Raw genomic sequence first — 17,554 nt, 5'->3', positions numbered from 1 at the left:
TCTTCCTGGACATGCTAATGTGGAGAATTGATTAGTTTTACAAAAGGGTCTAACATTGTTTTCTAATAAAGGTGACCAGTTGCATCTGTTTCCCGCTGCTACATTCCCCCAAGATTTTTCTAATTCTTCATGTGGAAACAAAAAAGGAGGAATTAGAAAATTACATGGATTCTGAATTACTGGGTTGTATTTAGATGACTAAGATATTCAAAGAGATGTATGGACTCATTGAACAGATGGAAAAATTGAGTTCAGATTTCCAGTTCTGGTGTCTGTGATTCGTGTTACAACAGTTGACATGCTGTGATTAACCACTGGATGTCACTCTCGCTTAACTTGTGTGTTGCTTGCTGCAGCTGTGTGGTACTACAACTGTTCATTTCTCTATTAGCAAGTGTATTAATATTGTAAATATTAATATCAAACATCTTCAGGTAGTGCATTTAGGTTTGAAAAATTATTAGCACCCGGGGAAGCATGGTGATGTCCATTTACTAATTCTGAAGAATTTTCATTAATTCTGTCAGGAAAAAAAAATAACAAGCAAATAAATATTGTTTGGCATTTGATTTACAGTACTACAGTTCTTGTGGACTATCTAATGGTTAAGCAGAACTGAGCTTTCTCCAAGGTAGGTCACAAAGCTTAAGTCCCTGCATTCAGTAGAGCGTATCTGCACACGCACAGCCCAGATGTACTGTGTAGGCTCAGTATTTCCCGGAATTGCACAGCTGATTCACTCAGGTAAATCCTTGCTCATTCCAGAACAGGCAAGGCAGCTGCCAAGACAGTTCATGCAGACTACTTTCATGGAGGCAGCTTGAGATTGGATAGTGATCATTGTTGGAAAGATAAACTGTTCTGGCATCAAAGGCTTACGAACCATCGATCTTCTTCCAGGGGTCAACAATGGACTTAACTGTGTATGTGCAGTACACTAACGTGGACTGTGACACTAGGGAAAATGGCAAGTAGGAGTCCTGCTTCTGGAACAGTCTGCAACCTGTTCCTAAGAGGCTTTAAATTGTCCTGTGGAGCCTAAAGGGCCCATTACTACAGTGAGTAAAGCCTTTGGGTATTAGAAAATGTGAAAGAGTAATTCTACAAATTTGTCAATTATACTTTTTCAGCAATGAAATTTTACGTGACTATGAAGAAGTATCTCAGGTCAGACTATAAATTCTTTTTGAAAATAAGTCAAATAACTAAACAGGGATTGCCTAGCAGTGAAATTGCTTTTTTCACCTCTTATGCTTTCTTTCACTATTCTTTTTCTAGTAGGCCAGATGAAGAAGAAGAACAGCTAGCTAGAAAGAAAGAGGAACGAAGACTGCAGTCTCTTCAGAGGTAAGTCTTGACAGCTTGGTATATAGCCATACGCTTCTTGGTGATATAGGAGTATTCTGCCTTTCTAAGGAATACACAGAGTACTAAACAGAGGCATTGTGGAGTTAAGCATGACACTGTCAGGTTTTTACAAAACGGAGTTTACTGTGAGATTTGTGAACCTGATTAGGAGCCTGTATTTCCATAAGTGAACAGAATGTGAACAGGTGGTTGCTAACCCTGACAGGTACCACGAGTGCTCTGTGCCAGCCAAGAGCAAACAGAAGGGATGTGTTGGAAGTCTTGCCTATGCTCTCCTGGACTGATGCCTGTCTGTGGGATGAGTTAATGCCTAAGTGAGGCTGAGATTCAGAGGCAAAACCCAACTTTTTGGATTCATGTGGTAACTGATTCTTTTTCTTTTAAAATGTGTCTGGGGAAGGTAGAGAAGTTGATAGTGAGACACCTATTAGAAATTTTGCTCAGGAAATGGAAAACTTTGGCTCAGATCTCACTTCAGACTTAATTCCACATTTCCATCCTTTCTGTTAAAGCTGTAGCACAGTGTAGAAAGAAATGCAGGAGTTAGCAGTGATACAGTGCTCAGTGAGAACAGCATTCCTTCAGATGTAGGGTTTTTATAGCTTAGTTGTCCAGTGACTCTTCATGAGTTTTATATTCTTTATAGAAATAATTTTTATAGGTAGGAACATGATACCTGGTACAAACTCAGTGTAACTTTTGAGTCATACTTGCTTTATCGGTCTTTATTTGGGAGATTCACATCAGATTAGAGGAGAGTCCTCATCAAACTAATGCTAGGCTTGGAGCTGTCAGGTGTGGGTTTGAATCCCCACAGACTGACAAGAAAATTGATCTTGGGTTTGCCACTTCCTGGTTATGTTCTCTAAGTACTTGGCTGCCAAGCAGTAGGTGGGCACCTTCACTGCCTTGCTCATGCCTGCTGTTTTCTCCTGAACTCTGATTATTTATATGAGCAGGGGCTGCATGGAGCAAGGCATACTTCCAGATGAGACCCTTTGTGGAGCTTTTGCATGAAGACATTAAGTTTCTCTATTAAAAATGTGCCTAAGACAACAAGGCAGGTTGGCAAACGTGCTTGATTTGCTCAAACATGTTATGTTTGACTGGGCACAAAAGTGGAAGCCAGTAGGGTTCTCATACAGATGTACCTACTGTTGCTTATGTCTGACTGTCAGGAGCTGGGAGAATTGCTTGTCATATCTCCATGCAAATCTGTTTCCTGGTTCTGAACTGCCAGGTTATATAAGCAAATACAGCAGCTGTTTTGCCCTGAATCTGAAAATGGTTATGGCTCTGAAGTAGGCACTGTGATATTAGAAAGCAGAATAGATTCTCTTGTAATGGGTTAAATAGAAGTGTCTTCTAGCCTTGTATAAAATTCCAAGACTTGTTGGCAGTAGAATTAGAATAGGATACAGTGGGGACATTTAACAAAGAGTTTCTCAGAGCTTGACTCGGTGCAAAGCTTGAATGATTAGTTTTGGTTTTGTGATTTTGATTTTTTTTTTTTTTTTTTTTTTAGCTATTACATATTGGCAGTTTAATATATCTATTTCAATTCTCTACTAGTTGTAAAATACAGTTCAGTAGCTTTTAAAATTTTCAAGTTTAAACTTACCAAATTGTCTTTGTTCCACACAAATTTTATTTTTAACACAACAGACTTACTGCTGCAGCAATGTGTATTCTTCATTTGTACTTGTTTATGAAAATATAAGCTTAAAAGTAACTTTCTGCAGAGGAAAAATGAGAATTAGATGTCATCCAATGTGTAGCTGGATTAAAACTACTGTTTTGAAAATGTATATTTTTAAGTGTGATGGTGCCACTAATTTAAACCTTTAGATTGTGTGCAAAGGCATTCTACTTCTGTTGTAACTACAGACTGTTGATGGAAAGAGCATTCTTACTTTTCTTTCATGCCCAAGGCACAACATTCTTTAACTCTATGCTCTGCCAGATTTGTTTTGTAGAAGGCTATTCACATTTCTGTGGGGTTTTTGAGGTTTTCTTATTCTGTTGGATTAGTTTAGTGAACAGTCTCAGCATGTATCTGTAAGATTGCTAGGATCCAAAAGGATGCAAGGACAGCATGAATCCAGAGATGAGAGAAAAGCCAAGAAAGCATTTATTTGGGAACAGAATAGAAAGCAGTACTTCCCCTTTCACTATTGCAAGGTAGTGTCAAACTTTATCCAAGAAGAAAATGGATGCAAATTTGCTTTTATGAACATCTTGATTTGTGAGCTGAAGGTGTTATACTTGAATGTGAAGAGAAGGGTAAGACCTAGGTGGCCAGTTCAGTAATTATGCTCACACATAGTCATACCTCACAGTTTCTCAAATAAGTGATATTCATGACTTGCAATGGATCAGAAAAAAGGGAAATTTTTCACCTGTTAATCCACTTCTCTCTAGTCACAGCACAATAGGCAGAGTGCTAGTGCAAAGCTGATGTTTCTCCTCTAATGCTTCAGAAGAGAACAAAAAAGAAGGGATCCTGTGAGGAATATCAACATTTTGTTGTATGCCAAAGCCATGTGCCTTCTTGTGGTGAAATGTACATCCTTAATATAATGCTACCTTGTTCAGTTAAATCAACACTTACCTATGTTTATAATAAGGCAAAGGCTCATGACTGGGTGCATAGGGGATGATTGTGTACCATAACCTTTCCACTGTGATTTGTGTATCAACTTTAAATTCTTGGTACAGTTAATCTGTAGGAAGTCTGATACTTCTGAAGTGTAGTGTTTGCTGTGCACACACAGAGCAAGTGTTATTGCACCAAGCAATTAGCAACGCAGAGCTAAGACCAACTCCATTCCTGAATTAAGCCTAGGAACAAGGATTGCTGGGAGTCAACTTCTCTGCCAGAATGATTGCTGCAGCCTTAGAGCAGCAGCCCTCTTTCCTAGTTTGTCTCAAGACTGTATCTGTGAAACAGAAACTGTTCTAACTGCAGGAGAGAGTTTAGCAGCAGCCCTCAGGTATTTCCCATGTTCTGAACATGCATACTTATTGTGTGTGTGGCTGGGGGGTGGTGAGGGGGTGGTCATGGGAAAACACTAGGAGTAGGCTACTTCGAGCAACCAGAACACCTCATCCTACCCACTGCCTGCTTCCTGTAACTCCTGAGGAGAATGAATTGCTAGTAGCAGGCCGAAGAACAGATTAATAGTCTCAACAAGCTATTTCTGACCAGCAAACTGCAAAGGAAAACACTGTATTGTACTGTGCAGTCATTCCTTTATACAACCTGTGAAGTTTTCATGTAGTTTCTGAAAATAGCTGGATAGATACTCAGATAAATAGCATGGGAGGAAAATAGGCACGGCACTGACTTTGTGTCTTCTTTTTTTTCCTGTACCTTTTTTTTTCTGTGGGATACAGCTACTTCACGACCCCCATCTGGAGTACTGTGTCCGACTCTGGGGCCTCCAACATAAGAAGCACATGGACCTGCTCAAGCAGGTCCGTGGGAGGGCCATGAAGATGATCGGGAGGCTGGAGCACCTCTCCTATGAGGCCAGGCTGAGAGAGTTGGGGTTGTTCAGCCTGGAGAAGAGAAAGCTCCAGGGAGACATTATAGTTGCCTTCCTGTACCTAGAAGGGGCCTACAAGAAATATGGGAGGGACTTTTTACAAGGGCTTGTACTAATAGGACAACTGAAAGAGGGTAGATTGAGATTAGATAGAAGGAAGAATTCTTTCCTGTGAGGGTGGTGAGATACTGGCACAGGTTGCCCAGAGAAGCTGTGGGTAGCCGCTCCCTGGAAGGGTTCAAGGCCAGGCTGGATGGGGCTTTGAGCAACTTGGGCTGGTGGAAGGTGTCCCTGCCTATGGCAGGGGGGTTGGAACTGGATGATCTTTAAGGTCCCTTTTAACCCAAACCATTCTATGTACAGTTCAGATCAGTTGGCAATGGGAGAACAACAGGACTAGCCTGAGCTTCATTTTATGATTCCATTAGTGAATGGTAAAAACAGAGTAAGGAGGCCCAAGTTGCATAGTGTGTAATTTTTATTTTGCAAGCTTTGAGGTAATTGCAGCACCTAGTATTTTGTGGCTCTTCAGGTACACAGTAAAAGTCTGCTTTGTAAGTTTAAAATTTCTGTTAAAATTCAGTTTATTACAGATACTTGGGAACTGTCTGTTTGGATCACCTACACAGCTGTTAGAATGAAGTGTAAGGGTAATGACATTGGCCTGCTAGTTGTTGTTACAAGGACAAAACTAGCTGTCACTTCACGGAGAAGGTTGAAAATCACTGGTGATATGTAGAGTTTGCACTTACAGTGAGGGGCAGGAGGGGAAGGAAACTGGGAGTTCAGTTTTTGACTAATACTGAAGGAAAACAAGTATCTTATTGGATAGCTTTAATCCTTTATTTGACTTCATGTCATCTTTAACATGAAAAATAATTTTTAAACATAGCATCAAGTAGTGAATCTTTCTGTACACTCATTTAATTATTTACAGCTGCAAATACGTGGTACATTTATGTTAGATTTATATAGCTTATAAACCATGATTTATATGTTAGAAGTTTATAAACCAATGACAAGCAATGAGCTTTTGAATGAGATAAACTGCCAAGTATAATTTGTTAGTGTACCGGTAGGAGAACAAGGAGGAGGGGCAGGGAAAGAAAGGATTGCAGTTCATTTGTGAAGAACCAAGTATGGAAAATTATGATGTGAATTGTTAGTATTAGGAAAAATACTTTCTCAGCTTACAGTAGTGGGGACAGTTTGCATGAAGAGCCAGGATTTTAGCATACAGAAGATGGAGTAATAGCAGTAGAATTAAGAAACAACTCAGACTGTAAAGTGACTTCAGTTGATCATAATGTAAGTTGTGACTGGTGCAGTAAGGCACCTCTGAGTGGCCGATTCAGTGATTGCCTGTTCAGAATTGTGTCTGATTCTTTTCAGTTGATGTATACCTAAGCTTTCGTTAATGTACAAGGATTTAGTCATAGGTGATTTGATAGTTGTGGCTGCCTGTCAAAGTTTGAATGTTTCACAAGTATTAATGGTTTTACTCTTAAGACTTAAACAGTGTAAGGATTTTAGATGTTTGATGGTTTGTTTTGAATAGCCCAGGGAATCATCCTAAAGTGTTTTTGAGGCTTAAAGCCTACACAGCCTGATTTTTCCTCCCGCCCCCACTTGTCACACAGATAATTAGTGCTTTCTGTGTTCAGGGCAGATTCAGACTGACTGCTGAAGTACTAAGGCTTCAGTTGAAATTGCAGCAGTGAATCTCCACTATTTCAGACTGGATATGCAAAACAGTGATGAACATGTCACTAGTACCACCAGTAAAAAACCTAGTTTGAGGGCACGTGATATCACATGGAAACTATACAGAAATAAGGTCTGCCTTTATACAGGAGAAGGCTGCTTTAGGCAGAATCTCTCCATTTTCTTCTTCAGATCCCTTGCCTCATACAATGTCTTTGACTTAGGCAACACCAAAAGCAGGAATCCTGTGGTCAGGTTAGTCTCAGTAGCTAAACTTGACTCCTCTTGCTGTTCTCTTCAACCTCTCAGGCCTGACTTTCTTCCTCTACATGAATTTAATTTCATCACCCTGATTCCCCAGTTCCTCCTCCTCCTGCTGTTTGGCCAGGCTGCTTTGTTTCCTACGCTGCCTGGGCTGAATAGTGGGAAGAGATATGAGGGAGATGGGTATCACTGGGAAATAGTAGTGGAAGATTTTTAGTCAGTATGTCTTGTTTGGTTTTCTCATCATGCCCTAATCTGCATGCTCTCCAGAAGTGCAGTTGCAGGGAAAGGCCAGGTCAGCCCTGCAGCTCTGTAGGAGGCAGGATAATTGCTTCTGAGGACACACAGGATCTGATTAGAGTAGGAATTATTTGGAGGTGGAATATGCATAGGGCAGATGGGATCTTTGGTGAATTAAGCTCTGGGTGCTTAACAGCTTTCTGCTGAATATGTGCAAATTAGAATAGGGCAAAAGTCACAGCTTGTCTAACTGGGCTGAATTTTGATAGGGGCAACAAACTATTTTTTTTATTAAAAGAATATAATTTTGCCAAATTCTGTGTCCTTTTCTCAAAATATATAGATCCTGAATAATCCTAGTGAAAGAGTTGTGTAGGAGCTTTTTTGTTTGTTTTTAAACTAAGCAAAATAGACACTCCCTTTGAAATATAGGAAAATTATCTGAGGAATAATGGAACAATTTCTGTTTAAACTGCCTTCATTTTTCCCTGCTCCTTCACCTTTGCAAAGAGGTGAGGAGGAAGGGGAAGAAGAAATTAACTCATCAGACATTTGTTTTAAGTGACTAATTAAAGTTTGGCAATATTAGATACAGTCTTGAAAACTGTCTTGTGACTAGACATTAATAGAGGCATCCAATCTATATAGCACAATATTTTAATTTATTCTCTTCATGGATGTCATGCTGGATTTTAGAAACTAGTAGTTTTCATTTATACTTGCTGTATTACTTAAACAAAACAATAATACACCTTTTATCTTTTTAGAATTGTATTGAATTAGGATTCTGAAACACACTATAATCACAGATAAATTTTACAATTATGCTCCCCGCTGGAAAGCATTAGGGAATCTTCTAATATTGCACCTTGCTTCTTGCATATAGGTGAATACCTCAGTGTGTGTGTATATATATATGGATGCATTACTTCTATATAGAAAAACAATATTTTCTTTATGCTTGCAAATATATCTTATTTTGACATTATGGATTAGTGAGAAGTTATAGACAGTAAAGTATCTATAGAAGGATAATATATATAACTGATGAATGTTATTTCTTTGAAATTTGTAATTGCATACTAATTTAAAAAATGCTGTCTTGTCTTTCAGATGTAATTATCATATTTTGCTTAGAGCTCAAAAGAGTCTGAATGTTCTTCTGATGCCTTTATTTGTTGCAGGAAACATGAAAGAAAACTGAAGCACGATGAAATACGTAAGAAGTATGGTATGTGGTAATGTTTTTTGATACTTACTTTCTAAATGGATTCCTTTTTCCTAATTATTAAAATTCACAGCAGAAACAAGCTGCTTTATGAGCAACAGAAGTAATGAAGCCCAGTTTCCTACTAATGCATGTCTTCTGTCACCTGAACACCCAATCTCATCACTGTTATGCTCCTCTTCCCTTCCTGCAGTGACTCTCCCACTGGGAAGGAGATAATGTGCTGGAGGGGGTGTTTGGGGTGGGCACTTAAATATATTGATTAAAATGAGTAGCTCTTTCTAACTCTTAGTAAGAGTACTGATTTTTTTGGGGGTGGGGGGGGTTGTTTGCTCTTGAATGTAATAAAGCAGTCTAGTTGCAATTGGCTAGTAGATTCATGGTTATTGAAGGAGGATAGACTGACTAGCAGATAGCAAGCTTTTAAAACCATGCTTAAATAGGAAGGAAGGATGGAGGATGCAGCCTAACATAGGGATTAAAATTGTTGTCTTGTCTTTGTTTTTAAGTGGAGCTGTGGTCCAGTAGAAGAATATCACAAGATTATAGGACCTGCTGTGTTGTATAGGTGGCTCTTATTATCTAAGCTTGTCAGTGCTTGCACTTTTCAATTGATTTGTCCATAGGGTTAATAGTACTGTGTATTGAGAGACAGATATGCTAAAACTATGCTGTACTTTTTTTATGCAAATTGCACTAATGTCAGGCAAGGTGATTCTAGGGGTCTGAACAGTCACTCAAACCTGTTAATTTTCATTCTCTTGTTAAAGTGATTGGCAGAGTCTGGGAATGCCTTCATGAATCTGCAGCCTGCCCTTTGGCTGATGCAGAAGTGATACAGACAGTCTCTGTAGGGAATTCTCTGCCTGGGGAACATTTGCAAAAGTATGCTTCTTTGCTGAAGTGGAGGAAAAACTCACTGTGAAGCTTGAGCTGCAAGAAGAAGAATGTTGTAGAAACTAGAAGTAATTTTTGTTAAACTTCAGTCCTGTGGTATTTCATAGGATAATTGAACCTGTATCCCAACCACAATTCAGGTCCGAAAGGTTTGAGTGGTTAGCAACAAGAGTCCAGATTTTAAAATGAATAAATAAAACCAACAAAAAAAGCCCAGACAACATCATCAAAACACATTTTGTTTGTTTCTTCTTAGAAGAGACCTTAGAGTCAATCTCAACAAGGCTGAATCATTGGCATAGATCTGGTGAAGAATTTAAGACAATGGCTATGTCTCCAAACTAACATGCAGCACTCCGTAAAAACATACATAAAACTTTGCATCTTGTTGAGGCAGTGCAGTGAAGAAGAGTGAACAAGGTTCTAATTCAGTATAGCACTTAGTGTATCAAAGCACTGCGTTGGGATTAAATGATGTCTCAGAAGGCTGTGTTCAGTTACATTATTCTTGTTAAACTAGCTCACTTGTCTCTGGATGTTCTGACATTTTAGTGAAGACAATTCTGTCAGTGCTTAACTTTCATACCTTTTCAAAATGCTTTGTTGAATCTTGTTGGAGTACTTTAGTTTCCTGAGGAATGTAACTGTATAATTCTGTGCCTCTGGAATACATACACCAAATTCAACAAATCTTGTTGGTAGCTATACTAGGAACACACTTGTGTGAGAGCTAGAGTCATTTTGCCTCCACTTCAAGCATGTTAGTCTATCAATTACTTAATTAGAAACAAGCTCATACATTCATTGTGTTAATGGAAGGCGTACATTCATATAATGAGTTAGGCATATTCATTTCTTCATGCAGTTAGGTTTTGCAGTGCAGTTTGCCTGCAAAAGATCGTAATGCAACTATAAAACTTATATATGTTTGCTACTGAAATTTAATGTTTATTTGTGGATAGGTTTGCTTTATTGTATATGCAAAAATTAATTTATATTATCAGATATATCAATTTGAGGCCTGGATTCTCATAATTCATTTTTGTCCTAAAGAAAAATATAACTTCTAGATGAGTAGTTGGCACATCTTGAAAGCATGTACGTAACTGTGGAAAAATGAAAGACAAAATATATATAAATTCTGAAATCCCTAAATATTATTGCTGATGTATGTAGTTTATATTCTAATAACATGCAGAAAGTGGTTGTCAAAATAATTCAGTGAAATATAATAGAATAAGTCTTGCTATAGCCCTGGATCTTCTGTCTTCATTTTTCACTGTCTAGTAAATACATATGTTAGCATATTAAACATAATCTAATAAAAATTGCTGCAAATAATTATGGAGACACTAGATTATTTTACACTTTTATGCACTGCAGAGAGGATTCTCAGTTAAGTAGGCATGGATGAGTGGCAGAATGAAATGACTTTGTTAACCTGACTCTGTAGATTAAGATGATCATGCCTGAAATTTCAGTATTTGGTTGGCTTTAAGGGAATGCCTTTTCCCATTTCATACACCAGCTTTCCATACCCCATTTAAATGGTAATTACACATTTATAATGCATTGCAGGTGTCACTCTAGCCACAGTCCTTTGGGAGCACTGGAAGCAAGAGAGAGCTTTAGCAACCAGGAATACACACTTTGAATTGTTTCTTTGTTGCACAATTTTATAGTATTTTTCATTTGCTCACATATATGAATGCAGTATGATTACACAAATTATATGTTGACTGTTAGAAAATTTTAAAGTAGAATTCAGAGTACTTTGCAGCTTGTGTAGTATACAAAGGAACTACAATTTAATTGCTGCTACATTTGCTGCTATTGTGTGTTCAGTATAGCATTAGTGAGAAGCTGCTCTTATTTATTTATTTCAGGTTTTTGCCTGGTATTAGTGGAAGGATTCTTCATTTTTACAAAATTATTGCCTTTCATGATTTTAGGCTTCCACACCACTTGCTTCAGTTCTGCAGAGGTTTTGATCAGCTAATTTAATGATATGTAATCCTATCTCCTTTATGTGAGATGTTGATTTTTATATTCAGCAGTTTGTCACAGTAAATGTTCCTTCTGTTCAAGATAGATACTTTGTCTTGACCTTCTTTAGTGTTCTGAATGCAAAGAAGGGAAACCTTGTTTTGGTATACACTTAAAGCTACTTAGTTTAAGAATAGAGTTGTTAATCTGGGGGTTAAAAATAAAGAGGAAAAGTGTAATAAGGGGTGAAGACATGCAGCAAACTTGTGGGTGTTTGTTTTTTTTTTTTTTGCAGCATATAGTCTCTTGTAAGTATTTCACTCGTGAATTCTATTTTTGGACAGCACTGATATGTGATGAGAGTCAGATTTCAATGACTGAGAAGCTGCATAGTTAGCATAGTATATAATATAAATGAATATGCTGGGAAGAGGTATTAATTTCTTAAGATTGCTTTGTCATTTCATACATATTAGAAGGCCTCATTACTTCATGCAAGCTAATGAAAGATACTTGACTACCTTTCAGATTTTTGAGTGTTTCTTAAATATTGCTAAGTAGGTCAAATATTAGCCCCAAAATTAAGGTAAATAGAAGTAAGATGCTAGAGGTTCTTACAAGTGTCTTGTGTGTCAATATTCAAGTTCAGCAGTAACATGGAATGGACTTAATTGCAAACAAGACTCCTGAAGCTACAAAAATCTAGCTTCTGAACCTGTAAGTGTAAATTACAAGTTGGGTAGTTCCTCCCATGTCAAATGGGAAACAGTCAATAGAGACAACTCGTTTCTGGTTCAAGGCAGCACATGAGCTTTAGTTGAACCAGACATGCTATCCAGTTAGCGTAGGCTTGCAGCTTCTCTTTGAGTGTCACAGCTAAGAGCAGCTGTGGCAGCTGACAGGAGCTTTTTGTCATGTTCCTTTTTTAATGTCTCTAGATTGTTTTTGTCCAGTTACTGGAGCCTGATACAACTTGTTCAGTAAGAATTGGTGCAAGTGATGAGCTGCTGCCTTCCTCCTCTCACTTAATGTAATCTTATGATGTACTTAGAATGCTGAGGATAAAAGAAACTTAAACACTGGATGCAGATTTGAGAGCAAGGTCTATCAGATGTTGTAACCTCCGGTTATCCTCATCTGGAAGGATGGCTTGCCATTTCTCTTGGGGTACCTTCTTTCCTAGGAGATTAATTTCTGAAGTCATGACCAATAATATTCACACTGGATTGACCCGTAGTTCTTAAGGCCGGTTTAGTTCCATTATTGTACAATAAAACAGATCAGAGAATTTTAAGTTAAACATAGTAGTACCTGATTGGTTGTGATTATATCTGTTCACTCCTAAACATAATTCAGTAAAATTAAAGCAAGTACTACTGGGAAAGGCATTTGCCATGAGTAAAATGACATAATCACTTGAAATATGAGGACTATCTATCTAAAATGCCTTTTTTCTAAGTGTTTTGGGATAGGGGCAGATAAAAGTATATTTGCTCCTCAGAATGGTAAAGGAAAAGTTTGTCAGGAGTCTTACACCATCCTCTGACTAATTTGAAGTTGGCACTACTGGATGTAGAACATAATTTCCAATGGATTTCAGCTGTTTAAGCTGTAAGAGAACAGTGTCTAGTGTTTTACTGTGCAGTATACTTTCAGATCTATCAAGTGACAGGTATGTATCTTGAATGAAAGACAGGACACATAATAAGCACTTGCCAGACTACACAGAGAAGTATGCAACCTGAATTAATTCTGTCGGGGCATCTGGTACAACCTCTTGCCCCTTTGGAAAATTTTTCGAAGTTTGGTGCCTCGATTTCTTAGTGGAACTTAATGAGTACAGGGAGTTTATGCAATGACAATTGCAATAAAAATATTAATTTCTAGTACTGTTGCTAATTTTCTGTAAATGTTGCATAGATATGTTTTATATTTGGAAGGGGTGAAATAAAGTACTTCAAAAATTTTTGAAAATTGGACTACTCAGTTGTCTTTCAGGTAACTAAGTATATTAGGATCCATAGATCCTAGCTGCCAAAGTGTTAACATGTCTGGAGGAAGGAGGGGTGGTGTTGGTGGTCTGGAAATAAAGTAAATGTTTCTTCTCTGTATTTGTGTTTATATTAATGCAGGAATGTTACCTGCAGGCACTAAAGTTTGAATAATAGGCCAAGGATAAGAGCTTTTTCTGTTGTGTATTAGCTTACTTGTTGGCTAGAGTAGATTTAACGGACATTACAACTCTGTTTAAATGCATTAAAGGTAAGATTAAATTTGAGAAGTAACTGCTTTCTGAAATTTTAAACATACAAAAATTTCAAGATCTCAAGATATTGTAAATAATTCTTGACAATGATGTCATCTAATATTCTTATATAATCGCTTAAAAGATTATTTTTTTTAAGAAAGCAGTTACAGAAAGATGTAAATAGTACCGTTGACCCAAGGTACTATACCAGGCAAACAGACTGTATTTCATGTTGCCTGGCTGAAGCTTTAGAAATGTGACAGGTTTACCCCTTTTTTGACAAGGAAGGGCCAGTGTGTATGAGAGCTGGGTTTGATTTTAACTTTTACAAATTGACTGCTTGTAATCTTGTAAATTTGAGTAATTATAGGATTATTTTTTCTCATACTCATTCCTTAATGTTTGCTGTTCCCTATCAAGTAGTTAGTGGCAGTTCTTGATAAAACAATCAGCACTAAGCAGTTGTGCTTCTTGATTGATGTCTTAAAATAATCTGGCAGTTCAAAGGAAGTGCAACAACTGCAACAAGGTAGACAAAAGTAGTCTTTCTTCAGTGCCATTAGGTTTTGACTTTCAGATAGAACAGTGCATGTTCAGTATCTGTGTGCAAGTGCACATGGAAAAGAGGTACAGTATGAAAAGTTCTGAGGGGAGTTCTTACAAGATCTGGAAGTGACTAGTGTAATCTTTCTCTTCCACTATTGTGAATCTGAACATTTATGAATTGGGTTGGTTTGGCTTAGCTGTCTTCTGTCTCTGTGCCCTAAACAAATGACCCAGAGAAGAGTCCAGGCCTGCCAGACATCAGTATAAAAATCTTTGTAGAAAAGGTAACGGTAGTGTTCCTGTTCTTTCACGAGAAAAGGTCAGCCGCTGGACTCGTATGGGACTCCATTATTTTCAGTATGCACTTCTGCCTAGCCCAAATCTGGTGTGTGGTTTAAAGTGTCTTTGAAATAATTGTTGTATGGAAGAGTGATTGCTCAACTAACCCTTACAGAAGATGGTATGCATATCCAGACACTCAGCCTAATTGGATGGCTTTGCAGTGCTTTCCACAACAGTATCCTGGTAAAGTCAGCAAGAATCTTCATGATGGACACATACTGCAAGCTGGATTAAGGGATGCTCTTGCTCTGGTCCCCAGAGGTTTTAATGCATGTAGAAGTGATCTTCATTTGTTCTTAGAGATTATTGTCCTGTTGCAGAAATGATGTAAGTGGCTGTATGTGATAGATGGTTCTGTATAATCAAAGTAGAACTAAGTCAAAGTAGCAGCATCTTACATTTTAAAAGGATGATGATCTTACAGTAACTTTAATTTAAAACTGAATCTGTTCTTCCTGAGCCATCTCTGTACTTAAGTTTTTGTAGACTTGACTCTTACAAATGCATTTTATAGGTTGTACTTCACAAATGAGAAATCTTTTTTCCATAAGAATTTTTCATAGAGAAATGTTCTCTTGCTGCTAAATCATGAAATACCTATTCATTATTATAGTCTGAGAAACAAGAGTGCTTAAGAACACTTTCAATTTAATATTTTACTTGAGTGTTTGGATGATAGAGCAATTATTACAAGACAAGAATTGTCTTTTTGGTTTTGTTATATGGAATACCTATCACAGTGAGGTCAGTAACTCAAAAGTTTTGTAATATTGCTAAGAAAATGATAAATCCAGTCCTGTTTTGTTTTGCAGGTCTTCTCCAGGATTCTGATAATCCATACAGCAGATTTGAGAATGAATAAAGCTGAGCATCTTCCACTAGAGCTGTAACTCCAGAATACAGAAAGATAGTTTGTTTTCATTTGCCCTTTGGGCTTTTTTTTTCCCCAAAGTTTTCTTTCTCCTGGTTGTAAAACTAGGAGTGGATGAAGACTTAGAAATACATGTTTCTATCTTCTACCTATCTTGAACTAATTTTTTAATAAATGTCTTTGGTTGTTGAAATGTTTGATATTTTTTTTTTCCTTACGGTGACATATAAGTTGAAATACTATCTTTCCTCCTCTTAAAACTGTATTTTATTACTTGATCTAGGTGGCTAATAGTCCAAATCCTGTGTTTAAATGGCAGTTAAGACTGAATTCAAAACAGTTATTCCCCAGTTTCTACATAAAGGTTTTTCCCTACTGTATCTTTTTTTATAAAAATAAAAGGCAACATCAAAGCACAGCTTTACACGGCAGAAATAGCTGATCTTGGTTGATGAAAAAATATACCAGGCACATTCTTGTGTACTATCCTAGTGTGAGAATTGGGGGGAGTTTTTTAATCTGAAGAACAATCTTTGAGTGTAATGTCTTAGGAGTTGAGAGAGGGGAGCATATTTGTCTTTGAATAAATTAACGTAGTTGTGGAAATGTTAATATGTACTGTGGATATATCACTGATGTGAAAAAGAAGCTACTTCAGTTACCAAAATTTGAAGAGGGTAATTCTTAAAATAAACAGTTATGTGTGCCTAAATTTAAGAAGAAAGATCAGAAGAAATCCGTTGTTCTTCAAGCTTAATGTATAATTAACAAGAACCCCAAAACACCTCTGCCCCAAGTCTGTCGTTTACCCTGGCCAGCAGCTAAGTACCACCCAGCTGCTTGCTCCTTCCCTCCCTAGAGTGGGATGAGGGAGAGCATGGGAACAGCAAAAGTGAGAAAACTCTTGGGTTGGGATAAAGACAGTTTAGTAAGTGAAGAAAAGGAGGGTAGGGGAACAGGTCATGCAAAAGCAATTGCTGCCTTCCAGAAGCAGGCCTGTGCCTACCCTTCCCTCAGTCTTTGTTGCTGAGCATGACATTGTGTGGCCTGGAATATCCCTTGGGTCAGTTCTGGCCAGCTGTCCTAGTTGTATCCCCTCGCAGCTTCTTGCTGGGACAGGCAGAGTAGGGAAAAATGAAACCTTGATGCTGTGCAAGCAATGCTCAGCAAGAGCCAAAGCACGGGTGTGTTATCAGCACTGTTGTAGCCACAGATCCAATGCAAAGCACCATAGGGGCTGCTGTGAAGAAAGTTACCTCCATACCAGCCATACCCAGTACAGTAAGAAAGCAGTTATTTTTTTTACCTTTTATTGTTGTTTTGATATTTCCAAAATGTGATTTATTTCCTGTGTTTCTTTTCATAGAGGTGTTTAATTGAGCGCTTTTACTAGCTTACCAGTATGATGCAAGCAAGCAAGGAGCTATTCTTCACTGTGTCCCCCCCCCAATAATGCAAGTTTCCATTTATTCTGTATACTTCAAATAACCTCCCTTGCTGTATATTATCCATTAAACAAATGTACAATATTGAAGATGTTCATGTTATTTTTATCAACATTTGTAAAATAAACACTTTAACATCTTTAATTTTGTTCTGTTTAGTTCTGTTGTTCCATACAATTTTAAATTAACTTGGTTTGAAAGAAGTGATCAAGTTTGGGAGAAGTGAAAGGATACGGTTTTGCTTTTGCTGTTTTTCTGACCAAAAAATAACATCTTAACAGCATACAGGTGTGGTGGGAATTAAATCTTTCCTGTGGGAGATGAGGTGAATTGCCATTCCTTCCAGTGACAAAGAACCTGCCTCTACTTAGGCTTTAGTAACTATCACTTATCACTGATTTTGGTACAGTGTTCCCTTCCATTCTTTCACTGTTTTCACCTCTGTAAACATTTTCTCTGCATACAGTTTCTCGGGAATTTATATAAAAATGTTTCCCAGTTCCTGAATCTCTATTGAACTTCATGTTAATGGAATAATGTTCCAATTTTCCTTTTTTTTTCTTAACTCATGTTTAGCACTGTGTTTAATTTCCTATATTTCCTCATCTGTCAGGTATTGTCAAGTTTGAAGCATTATTCAAATGGCTGTCTTTGAAGAATGATGGTCTGTGATAAGAGTGAGTTGATAGTGTGGAAATAAAACATGCTGATGGTTTTCCCTGGAGATAACTTTTGCAAAAATGATGAAGGTCTGCCTGATGTCTCATGACCCAAGTAGTGACATTCCTGACTTAATAGAAAAGCATTTTTCTTCAGCACCTGCTACAGTATATGAAGGGCTGTCATGTATTCTAACAAAAGCAAGGG

At 37.6% G+C, this 17,554-nt stretch overlaps 1 protein-coding gene across 2 annotated transcripts in view; it reads left to right on the top strand.

The window, feature by feature from the left end:
- LOC104359344 (pituitary tumor-transforming gene 1 protein-interacting protein) overlaps positions 1–15,435 on the top strand; it is a 30,374-nt gene extending 14,939 nt beyond the window's left edge. The window contains exons 5-7 of one of the 2 annotated variants that reach the window (XM_042802025.1): positions 1,279–1,347; positions 8,309–8,355; positions 15,184–15,435. In XM_042802025.1, the coding sequence (XP_042657959.1) occupies positions 1,279–1,347; positions 8,309–8,355; positions 15,184–15,233 (166 nt within the window). In that variant the 3' untranslated portion in view covers positions 15,234–15,435. Of the gene's footprint in view, positions 1–1,278; positions 1,348–1,573; positions 1,722–8,308; positions 8,356–15,183 lie in introns of those variants that run through there. The other variant, XM_042802026.1, reaches the window with a different exon arrangement.
- The last annotated feature ends 2,119 nt before the right edge of the window (positions 15,436–17,554 follow it).

This window comes from Tyto alba, unplaced genomic scaffold, assembly GCF_018691265.1.
Source record: "Tyto alba isolate M040663 unplaced genomic scaffold, T.alba_DEE_v4.0 Super-Scaffold_38, whole genome shotgun sequence".
NCBI classification, from domain to species: domain Eukaryota; kingdom Metazoa; phylum Chordata; class Aves; order Strigiformes; family Tytonidae; genus Tyto; species Tyto alba.
Note: the sequence above shows the minus strand (reverse complement) of the source record. Positions and strands in the feature narration are given on the sequence as shown.